At 40.1% G+C, this 12720-nt stretch overlaps 1 protein-coding gene across 2 annotated transcripts in view; it reads right to left on the bottom strand.

Moving 5' to 3' along the window:
* The window catches only part of RANBP10 (RAN binding protein 10), an 87179-nt gene that overhangs the window by 54222 nt on the left and 20237 nt on the right, over window positions 1-12720 (bottom strand). For both annotated transcript variants that reach the window (XM_049804555.1, XM_049804556.1), the window contains exon 3: window positions 10762-10814. In XM_049804555.1, coding sequence (XP_049660512.1) covers window positions 10762-10814 — 53 coding nt within the window. The remainder of the gene's footprint in view (window positions 1-10761; window positions 10815-12720) is intronic.

The raw sequence follows: 12720 nt of genomic DNA, 5'->3' as shown, positions 1-12720 counted from the left end.
TCCTATGATGAAGTTTTACATACACTGAACACAGGAAATTGGTTCCATATGGGATAAATTCTTACACTAAAAATACGTGAAAGCTTAAGTTCAAAGGAAATCCTTTTGTTTTATTATAAGAAGCCCAAATTTCTTATCCATTTCTTTAGTATGACCTTCATTTGGACTTTAATTAAAAAAAAAATAATCAAAAGCTACTTTGAAAATAGCACATGGTGCAGCACAGCAAGAGCAGATTCAAGAATGAAACAACCAGTTTCAACCAGTTTCAGGGCAACTTCTCCAGTATGAGATTTTTAATTTTTTTTTTTTTTTTTAAATGGGGATGGGTACCTTGTATTACTTAGCCTTATCCTGTGAAGTGAATAGTTATTAGTTGCCAGGGTGCACCAACTGTGATCCTGGAGCACATCTTTCAGTTTAGTTTAGAAGAAACAAGGGTAGCACAACTGAAGATGTAAATAAAAGTACACCAAGTGGTGACAACCAGGAGATTCACTTAAAAAAAAATACACCCCACTTCCAAAAATAAGACACTCCGGTACACAAATCCAAAAGGCTATGACTTACAAAGGCCAGAAATCTTAAATCTATCATATCTTTTTCTTGGCAGTGTATGTTTATTACCCACCACTGTTCTAAGCTCCATAATAATCTTCACCCATCCAGACAAACTCTCAAGTGGTGAGGAATTCCTCTAAAAATCCATTCTGCACAAATGGATCACTAACTCCAGAGCTGAACCAACACACTGACCCACTCGGCTCTCATTTCTTCCATTACACAGCACTAAAACCTGCAATTTCTAAACATACCGATAACCTCTTAGGTTGTTGAAGACAGATACAAATTACATTTTCAGGTCAAAACCTAGTTAAGTTGGAAACAACAAGGCTACCCAAGTGAAGGTTTTGGAGTAGTTCTCAGGCTGTTTTATCCCTTCAGCTCCTACTGAACCTCAGAGTTTTGGCATTGCTAACTACTCCCAAGTAACCTGCATTTAAGCAACAGGACACTTTCCTAGATGTTCCAGCTTGTCTTACTCAAAATACATCTAGGGTTCGCTCAGCCGGGGGAGGCGGAGACAGCAGTGGTAGGATCACAGCCCTCCTCCTACAGCCACCGCAGGTCAGAGTCTCTCTCTGCTTCAATCTTTCATGTCCCTTTGTATTTTGGAGTGATTAACAGCATCCCCCTCAATTTATTGTGAATGACCTTCTGGTGGCCTGTACTTCAGACTACCACTGGACTCCTCTACAATACATTTTCTTTGCAAGAAGTCACTGTCCTTTGATTTCAGGTAACTTCCACCACTACCACCAAGAGGGTTTCTGTAGATGCTCTCATCCCATCGTACTCTAGGGCATTAATAACCATGGCACATACATCACAGCCTCTTTAAGGTATCACCAGCAACAAACCAGACACAGCTAGAAGGCATTTGGCCCAGAAATTTCCCAAGATAAGATTCTCTTCCATCATCCACATTTGAGTTTTCCCTCATGACACCATTCCATACCCTGGGCATTGCTACTACTAGCACACAGCACTTCTAATAATAGCTAATAGCCCTTCTGAGCTCAGTAGCTTCACAAACCTTCAGTCCCTTGATCGTTTGGACTATAAGGTATCCGATGGGTAACAGCAAAACAAGCATATGCTTTAACTGACATTTGTTTTCAATGCTTCACTATGTGACTGAATGAAACAAAGCTCAGTGGAAAAAAAATAATCCAATGGAGTTCAAATATCATCTGACTAATCACCAAAAGAAAAGGTATCCAGCCATCACCTTCAAACAACTTGAAAAAAGGCAGAGACAGATAAAAATTTAGAGAGATACAGCCAGCCAAGCTAGCTTCAGCCCAGTATGCCCTACCAAGATGCTCCTTCATAAAAAAGTCTCCATGATCAGCTGGATAACTGTTAATTGGAAGGAACGCTCAGTCTTTAATTAAGGTTTTCAGCACATATCTTAGGTGAGAGTAATATTTGTATCAAAAATAATCTCAGACCACTGTTACCCACATGTTTCTGTAGAATAAAGTTTCACAGAGGAGTTGTTTCAACCTGCACTACCTGTCTGATCAACTGGGCAACAAAACAGATCCAAGTTAATAACAACCCCAAAATCAAGCAGTGCCCCCCACCCATTATTATTAACCCAATTACATGACCCAGTTCACATGCAGCCCCACAAACTGGTTTGCTAGGATAAATGAGAGGGTACCAGAATTGTAAGCAAGTTCGTGGATAGGAACTGGCACAGCCAGCTGAAGGACTGCATGTGTAACTAAGTCCTGGAGGTGTTTCCATAAGTGGTTTTGGGGAATGCACATTTATTTATTAAAAAAAAAAAGAGTATCAACCCTGTATTTTCCTTAACCTGACATACAAAAATTAATCACCATACTCTATAATTTATGCAGGTACTAAATAAGTGATGTCTTTATGTCCTTACGGGTACTACAGTTATCTATATGCAGATCACATACCAAAATGAAGATTTAGGTCCTATTCAATCTGGGTTATACTTACTGCACAAATGAAATAAAATAAAATTCCTGACAAGTTAAATCTCCTCCTGGCTAGCAAGGGGAAAGGTTTAAATGTGGAGTGGCAAGCAGAGTTGGGTTATATACTAATTCTTCATTGAGTAACTCCAGCAGGACACAGTATAGATGGCATTGCCATTACCAATCTAGCAGAATTAGCATTAACAGATCCAAGTTTCCATAGAAAGTATTAAATATTGAACCAAGTATACATTTTGGTACCACTTTGATTAAATTACTTAAGTAACCACTTCTATCGCAAAACTCTTATCAAACAGTACTCAAAGGTTTCCATGGTGTTCAGTCCTGAAGAGGACCCAACAAAGTGCAAGTACAAAATACAAGGAAAACAGGCAAGAAAAAGAGAACTATAAGCAATGCCCATGTAAAAGCAAGTACTCAGACCCGTTCTGAGAAATCACAAGGCTTCCTTCAGCCTTTCTTGAATAATTTGAGTGGTTTAACTAGAAACCTCAATGGTCTCAAGTTCTCCATGAAGAGCCACAGCAACACTAAGAACAAAACAGGGGCTAAGGGGGAGGCAAACTGAATGTCTCCATGCTTCTTTACAGCATTAAGCCTTCCTTATGGATAATAACAGAGGGAAGGAACAGAATTCACGTTTCTCCATGGTGCTCCAAGGTTCCCTACACACTCCACACGCATTGATCATGAGTAGCTTTACTTCAAGCTGATGTGCACTGAGCACAACAGGTAGCCTGCCCATAGCCTGATGTCTGCTCACTCAGCCTTGACATATGGAGTCTACACTGTCAGCAGCTTGGACTGCCACTGCTTTCTCATCCTTTTTTCTACCCATCTACCTTCCTAAAATGTCCACAAGTTGCAATAAGGATAGACTACATAATTAAAATTACATCTAAACTAAAAGCAAAACTTTGATTTGCTCTATTTCCTCAACACAGCAAATAGAGTAGAAGAAAAGTTACTTCTGAGGTATATTTACTAAAGAGACAAGGAAGTGTGAGTACCATTATATAAGACTTTACTAAGACAATGTATGGAAATCCCATGTGCCACTTTGGTAAACTGTTTTTAAGGACAGTTCTGGAAGAGCTTTGCAGCAGGACATATACCATAAGGTATTTTAAGACAAAGCTTGATCAGCTGCATAAATAGTTAAACTTAACAGAAATTACTTCTAAAGATAGAAAAATCAAGCTGGGTGTCCAAAATGCTGATTTAGCCAGGAGGATTTGAAAGCAGACTGAATCACTATTTATTTGCTACATACTTTTCATATATTTTATCCCATACTTCAGGGCTTTTGCTGGTTGCTCTAGAAGCCAAGGGGAAAGGCCCTTCTTTTCCCAGTTAACCATCTAGCTTCTTCCTTTCCCCTCCCCTCATCTTTCTGTTTAAGCCTTAGAAATTGTGAAAGCTTGGCAAGGATTTTCCTTTGCCCTTGTTTGCAGCATGGGATAAGAGCCACTTCCTGGACTTGCTCTGAATTTTAATGTTTTCTTTTACTATAGGGAGCAAGACACTGGTGCTTGTGATGCATCCAGTGCATCCACAAATCAAGAAAACATAAGAACAGGGTGAAAAGCCAGGGACGTTTGGTTTAGAGAGAAGACCACAAAGCAGTGATAGAGGTCTTCATGTATACAGCTACAAAAAGGAAAGAAATTAACTATTCTCCACCTCCACATGATCCAAGAGTAATGGACTTGGACTACATGGGATATTCAGCTCAGTCATCAGGAAATGTTTCCAACATAAGGATGCTGTTGGAAGAAGTTGCCAGAAAGATAATGAAAGACTGGTTTAGACACCCACCTGTCAGGCAGGACTGATGCATAATTGAACTAGCTTCAGATCAGATGATTTGGTGAGGTCTCATCTTCTATAATTATTGTATTTACCGCTTGGACTAAGTCCTTTAGCACAGGTCCTTCATTTGTCATTGGTGTCACAGAAAGTAACAACCCAAAGCACACTCTGATACATGGAAATTAAGTTATTTAAACACATTTGAAGTAGAAAGATCCCCTGGCAATCACAGAAACAAAAAACAAAAACAAAACAAAACTGGCTAGAAGAAACATCTGGAGGTCCCTAGGCAAACTTCCCACTCATAGCAGGGTTAACTTAAGAGCTAGATCAGGCTGCCTACAGCCTCGTCCAACTGAGGTTTGAAAATCTCCGAGGACAGAGCCTCTGCAGTAACCCATCCCCAGCTCTGATAAGGAGTAACACTTAATTTCCCATGAGAATTTTATATGTTGCGACTAGTGCCCATTGCCTCTCTTCCTTTTACTGTGCACCTCTGAGAAGAGCCTGGGTCCATGTTCTCTGCAAGCTCCTTTAGATAGTGAAAGGCTGCTGACTAGATAGATCCCTTCTCTGCCTCTTCTCCAGGCTGAACAAGCCCAGTTCCCTTAGTTTCTCACTGGTTCCTACAATACAACATCTATCCAGCCTCCCTTCTCCGGTTCCTCTTGGAAGGAAGCACACTTGCCTGAAAAACCCTTGTGAGTATCCCTAGGGGAGAAACCAGTATCTTCTTCCTCTCAAAGGAAGGAACAGGAAGACAGATTCCTCAGTAGCCTTGCTCCTCTGCTTGCACCTCCTCTGATAACATGCAAGATAAGCTAAGAAGAAAAAGTCCTATCTATAAATGTCAACAGAAACCTATCAGCAACAGGAGAATGCAAAGGAAAAGGAAGGGATCTCCTAACAAAATGGAAAGCCTGTTCATCATGATGGTGGCTTATGGAGAAGGACGGATGGCTTTCACAGAGGAGGGGAGCATGGGGAAGTCTTAATTCCCAGTGCTCATTTTTATTTTATCTAAGTGTCTACAGAAACAGATCACTCACAAGGGCCCTTTGCTGAACAAAGACACAGGACAGTTGGACAAACTGTTCCTGGTTTTGCTGACCTGGCTTAAGGCATTACAGTCCCCGAGGCCAAATCCCAATATGGAGCAGGTTTCTGCACACCAAATTCTGCTGGTTTATCTGGCTGCACTCTAATTCAAGTCTATAAAACATTCTTGAATTTGAAAGCTTGTTCTTTTAATAAGGAGTTTGAAGCAGGTAGATAGTGAATAAGTCAAGCAGTATCTTTTCATTTGAAAAGTAAGGTGACAAAATAATTAAAGTTTCATAAAACAAAACAATGGTGAACGAAAGCTGGCACTCCCTTTAACATGTGCAATGCCACATAGCAGGGCAAGTCAGTTATTAACCAGAGGGTGTTTAAAGTCTTTAAAAGCGATTGGTCAGATTCTATCTATGCTGTTTCAGAAACTGAAGCAGGGTATGCCTAAGGTTATGGTTTCACAACATTTTAGGCTGAATTAAGACCTTGCTGCTACCATAGAGAATCATCCCTCCTTCCCTTTCTGCTTGGCTTTATGTTCCTGCTGGGTTACCCTCAAAGAGCTAGAACAAATGAAACATTATCTCTCAACAGTATGAAGGACTTGAACCAGTGCAGAATACCACGTGCAGGGGAGAATCATCTCCAGTGTGCACATCTCATCCATATGAAAGACAGGAACACCTATCTTCTCCATTTTATGGAGGTTAGGTGAAACCTGTAGCAAACCACAAAGGCGTTTTCAGCTGGGCTCAGAAAAACTTACTGGATTCAGGGCTAAATGATAACAACAACAACAACAACAAAAAACAAACAAACAAAAAAAAAAACCAACAAAAAAAAGGACGTTTCAGATCTTGCATTCAGGATGCAAAGGTAAGAGCATTGCTCCATGAATTCTGAAGGAACCAGCCTGCCACAATCCCAACACAGCAGAAAAGCAGGCAGGCTCCTGCCAGGCCTGAAAGCTGGCCTGGCCTGGCCAAGGAGGTGACAAGTGCCAGAGCCAGGGGCTTGCACAAGGGAAGAAGAGGGACTGTGCAGCTGTAGGTGGGGGCGGGGGGGAAGGGTCGGGTTTCTCTTCGTTGATGACGGTGAGTTAGATCAGTTCAGCTGTAACATGTAATTTCATCCTCAGATACCAAAAAGCTGAGCACACGTGAAAAAAAAATTGTATGCGGGGAAAATAGCAAGCAGCCATTTCAATAAAAGCTACTAGTTTAAAGCAGAATGTTTATTAGTAAGTGTTCTAAATGTCTTTTAAAAATTTAAAAAATAATAATAAAATCATCAAGATATGTCAGGACCACAAAAGTTGGCACTTCAGTAAAAATCCCACAATAATTTCAGACCTGCTTATTGAATTTCAAAGCACAGCCCACAGAAACCTTGAGTCGAACAGGGACAGGGCACTCTCCTTTTAAAAGCAGTCTCTGTTCGCAACACAGAGAGGGGTAGTTTAAGGAAATGCTCAGGTTGCTCCAACCACACTTCCAACCTTCAGAGAAAGCTCAGCACTACCCCCACCAACACCGAGCTGGGCTGAAGCCAAAATAAATTTGGCATAAAGCACAAATGCCCTGACTTGGAACTGGATATGGCCAGTGTTTGTTCTCGGGGGGGGCAGAGAAAGGAGTTTGAGACAGAACCAAGCAGCAAGATTGTTCCTCGAATTAGGACTGACAGGGTGCCAAGGATCCCCACTGAAAGTAGGAACAAGAAACGGACCAACTGGCTCCCATACCAAGCTTTGGGCTCCCAAACCACTATTTGTAGTGGGTCGCATACTGCCCTGCCAGCACACCAAGCAAAAATTGATCTGTTAAAGCAGAAGTGACTTAGAAAGGGTCTAAGGAGACAAACCTGGCAGGGTTTCAGGTCACAAAAAGTTAAAATTACACTTTGATGTGAAGCCAAGTCAAGACTCCAAAGTCTTTCACTCTGTGCTGTGAAGGACCTGATAATGGTTAAGCCTGACACATGTTTCTCACTTCAGTTACTTGAACAATATACTATAAAAAATAAATCAGACTCATTCTCCAAAAGCCAGGAAGATAATTATCGAGCTGTAATACAGAGCCGTGCAGTTCATTTTATACAGATGATGGGAGATTGACCTAACTATGCCTACAGAACCACTCTTGGCAGCATAATATACATGTGATCAAACAAACAACAGGTTCATAGGATCACATTTGTACAATTCATTGCTAAATAAACACTATCTGTAGTCTCAAGTTCACTTCATGTTTTATTTCACTCAGAGAAAAGAATTCCACATTTGCCACACACACTTTAGAAATAATAGTATACAGGGACTTTGATACAAACTGGCCACAAAACACTGCCTGTGTAGCTCTTGGGCTTTAAAGACCTCCATCAGAAGTGATTTGGCTAATTTTTAGTCTCTAAAGGGGGGGTGGGGGGGAAGAAATTACGTTGGCTGTTCAATTTCAGGACAGCACACCTAATATGTACCTATTCAGTACATACCATCTCAGGTTAGTATTCAACCATGGTTTTTATATATATATATATGTGTGTGTGTGTGCAGTTTTTATATATATATGTGTGTGTGTGTCCTGGTTTCAGTTGGGATAGAGTTAATTTTCTTCCTAGTAGCTAGTACAGTGTTATGTTTTGGATTTAGTATGAGAAGAATGTTGATAGCACACTGATGTTTTCAGTTGTTGCTAAGTAGTGTTTATACTAAGTCAAGGATTTTTCAGCTTGTCGCGCACAGCCAGCAAGAAGGCTGGAAGGGCACAAGAGGTTGGGAGGGGACACAGCCAGGGCAGCTGACCCAAACTGCCCAAAGGGATATTCCATACCATATGATATCGTGCCCAGTATATAAACTGGGGAGAGTGGGGATGGGGGGACTTGGGAACTAACTGGGCACCTGTCGGTGGGTGGTGAGCAATTGCATTGTACATCACTTGTTTCGTATATTCCAATCCTTTTATTATTGTCATTTTATTATTTTCATTATTATTTTTTTCCTTTCTGTTCTGTTAAACTGTTCTTATCTCAGCCCACAAGTTTTATTCTTTTAACCCACAAGTTTTCCTTTTTTTTCCTCAACTCTCTCCGCCATCCCCCTGGGTGAGGGGGAAGTGAGCAAGCAGCTGTGTGGTGCTTAGTTGCTGGCTGGGGTTAAACCATGACACTGTGTTATAATGCCAGGAGAATCCTAGGTTAAACACAATCCAACCAGGAGTCTACAGGCCAAGTCTACAAAACAATCCCACCCCACTCATGCTTCATCTTGCACATGCACACAACCCACTTGGGTCAGGAGGATTGAGGGGAGAGGGACTGCAGAGAGAGGAGTTGTCTGAAAACTGAGACTTCCATACTTACTGACACCAGACCATCTTGATCTGGACATTCCCTACTGTTTTGCAACCAAGTATCACTTGAGAAAACTGGCAACGTCCTGCTTTCCTCCTTCCCTGGCCTAGTTCTGAGTGGATAAAGACCTGTGACCTTAATTCTCCCTCCAATGTGTATATGCTATAGTTGTCATAAGAATTATTAATAAATCTAGTTTGCAGTAAGATGCGAATTCTTTACAACATGGGTGTCACTGAAACCATTCTCCCCAAAACAGAGTTATCATAGAAGTGTAGAATAACTAAGGAGGGAAGGGACCTGCAGAAGTCATGTAGTCCAATCCCAGCTCAAGGGAGGTCTAATTAGATCAGGTTGGTCAATGCCATGTCCAGCTGAGTCCTAAATACCTCCAAAGTTAGAGGTTCCACAAGATCTCTGGGCAGGTCTGAAATTACCAGAGAAAAACATGCAAAAAAAGTTGTGCCCCAGTCAAACCACCAGGTCTTAGGACTTGCCTCTGACAGTGGCCAAAAGAAGACTCTCAAGGTCGATCAAATGTTATCAAAGCAGTACCTGGAAAAGGAAAGTCTACCTGCAACTGTTAACCATGGTTGTGATTTATGAACAGCCCACACGCTGCACTGACATTTGTCACTAAACAACAATGCTTGTTTCACTGGTGAAATTTTAATTGAACTGATTAACTAGTGCAATTAGCCTACGATTCAAAATTTCTTCTTTATCAATGTAAAAGGTCCCAAACGCTCAGTCACGTATGCCAAGATCTCCATGCTTCTCTTCAGTAACCAGATAAGGCAGCCATTGCAAAACTCAGCAATTAAAAGAATGGCCACCAGAAAGTTGGCTATTTTCTGAAATCATCCAAGGACCCTGTCTGTCTTAGTCTCCTTTTTATCTTCTTGCTAAGACTCCATCTGCAGTCTTAGCAGAATTTCAGAAACATAGCTATAGAAATACACATTTCAGAAATTTATAACAGAGCTAGAGAATTGCATATTTTGCCAACAGTCAAGGAGTTTGCTCCAATGCTGCAACATTTTCAATTGGAGGTTATAAGGAAAAAAAAATGAGCATGTTCCACTCCCTGAATATGCAAGCTGCCAGTGAAGATGAAAGTGAAATCCCCACTGAGAAGTGAATTCACAAGGGTCTTAATGCAAACCCTATGGAAGCTCTTCATTTTGTTAGGACATTCATAAAACATTCTCCTTTGGAGATATCAAGAGGCGTAATAAGGGTTGAACACACATTTCAGCTTTAAAACAACTCCATCAGAAGAAAATCACACCCAAGACCAAAAAAAGCCTCCGCCACTGGGAACAAGCCGTCATTCTTTCTGGCACTTGAAGAACATTTACTTTCTACCAAACGCAGACAAATTCTAGTTTCATACCCAGCTGAAAGAATTCCTGCTGCAGAAGTCACTACATTCATCCAAATCTAGAAATCATAATTTTACCAAATAAAGAAGCTACTTAACCAACTTAGAGGCTATTCTAAAAACAAACATTTCAAACAAAGGAAGCAATAATATTAACTGGAAATACCACTCTATCACATTTTTCTAGTTTTTCAGTGGGAAGAGGGAAAGAAGAGAGGAGAGACAATATGGCAGGCCAATTTTCCTGTCATTTTCAGCTTCTTTCATGTAAATTTGTCAAGTGGGATATACAGATTAAATGTCAAATTATTTTGCTACTTATTTTTCAGATGCAAAAAGCTTGCATGTCTTAAAGCTCATCATCTTACCCATTACTCATTAGATTACTATTAATTTCTATTATCTGCTAAAATCATCATGGCTACATTAACAGTACTAGTAACTCAGTTTAGGATAATACTCAATATTTTGAAACTTACAGACATAAGACACTTATAGTCATGACATTTTATTAACAGAAACACACATTCACTAATTCATACATATATAAATTAAAATCTTTATTTCAAATGCACATTTAACATGGACTGTAAGCCAAAACAAACCTTAACAGTGACTTACCAGGAAGCCTGTTCATGTTGACCCCTTGAGCAGAAAGTCCTATTCCCATGTACCTTAAAAAAAAAAAAAGCAGCAAAATATCAGTCAAGCACAGAATGTCCAAGCCACAAGATTTCCTGCTGCACAAATACAGTAGCAAAAAAACCAAAACAATCCACAAATCATTTAAGGTAAGAATATTGAAATTGCTAAAGATTTTCCATTACTTTTTTAGTCTTTTCTTGAATCCAAAATAAAACATCAGTCTGCTTCAGTGACTGACAGCTTTCCGATATACAACTACAGCTACTCTTTAGCTCTTAATTGGTAGGAAAAAGGACTGGAAAACAAGAAACAATTAAATTTCTGGAGTTTTGTTGTTAGGGTTTTTTTCATATATCAGAAAAAAACCACTTATTTATATAGGTGATTTTAACAAGAGAGTAAAAAATACATAAGGGCAGATATAGTATGTGACAACAAATGTCTACCTAGCCTAATGTAGACAAACAGCTGTACCTTCTAAGAACACTCTTTCATTGTCCAACATGTGTTTTACACAGTTTCCTAAGCAAAAGGAATTTCACACCCCAGTAGATTCCCCCCATTAATCTGATCACTTTCTGAACCTTTGTAAGCTCTCTGAAAAGGCAACATCCTGCAGCTCCACTATTCAATTACTAGCCAAGCTAGTTTTGCTTGGTACTTTCATTTTTAGAATTGGAAGAGAGAGGAATATCGTTTCTCTGTTAACTTACTCATGGATTTTAAAGTCCTCATTCATAGCCCACTCCCCAATGGTCTCTTCTCAAGGTTGGCTACTCTCAGTCTACTCAGTTGTTCCTCTTACAGAAGCTCATCTATACCACTTAATACTGTCACTACGCTTCCAGTTCTCTATCTTTTGAGAAGCAGGGCAAAACCAGAACCACAAGCATCATTCACAATACAAACACACGGTGATTATTACAGACAACAGTGTAATGATGTTCTCCATTTTGGTTTCTATTCCTCCCCCACCTGGTCTCTATTATTCCATTTATTTTTTGAGCACAGATGAGAACTAAGCTGATTTTTCCATGGAACTGGGACACAAAGAACTTGTCCCCTGTAAGAGGCAGCTCAGAGACCATTTTTTGTGTCAGGTTTGGACTGTTTATTCTTCCCTTATGAGAACCATTTTACATCTATCCAGCTTGAACTGCATCTTTCATTTTATCATCCATAGTCAGCCCTTGATTTTACAGCCAGTTGATTTTACAACTCTAGTTAGCTTCATATCATCAGCAAAAAATATCGTCTTACTATTAATTTCACTTCCAGGTCCTTTATTAAGATAGTGAACATCAGAGGTGTCATACACATCCCTACAGAAATCCACTGGTGAACATCCTCAGTTGCAAGGAGGAGAGAGGGCATGACACGCACACATGGGCCATTCATTACTCTGCCCTGCTTCCTACCTGTTAGCTAATCATCTAACTGATCATTCAACCACACAAGCTCGTTCACTTTGTCTCACGTTTCCTTTACATTTCTCAAGAATTTTTGAGACTAGACCTTGCCAAATGGCTTTTGCAAATCCAGGCAGACTGATCTTCATCTACTTCTGCGTTCAACAGGACTGTAATGCATAGCCAGCCTTCCCAAAGGCTCTTATTCCTCACTGCAATATTTATGCACGTACTTATTTTGTTTGTCCTATTTCTGTTTATTTGCATGGTCTGCAATTCTCCTAATAGCCCCTGGAACCACAGAAACAGCTGCCCTGCTCAGCTGGTTTTTAACAAGCTTCCATATTTTCAGCTTACTGCGCTTTGAAATTAACAGTTACTGTTGGGCTTTTGTTCATGTAAAAATGTATAAATCCAAACAGGCTACAGCCAGTGTTCTCCTATTCTTTCACATTCTCAGTTTCTTCCTATGGCTTCCTCGACCAGCTGCTGCATAGAACATTAACCATGTCTAAAAATGTTATTT

This window comes from Accipiter gentilis, chromosome 7, assembly GCF_929443795.1.
Source record: "Accipiter gentilis chromosome 7, bAccGen1.1, whole genome shotgun sequence".
NCBI classification, from domain to species: domain Eukaryota; kingdom Metazoa; phylum Chordata; class Aves; order Accipitriformes; family Accipitridae; genus Astur; species Astur gentilis.
Note: the sequence above shows the minus strand (reverse complement) of the source record. Positions and strands in the feature narration are given on the sequence as shown.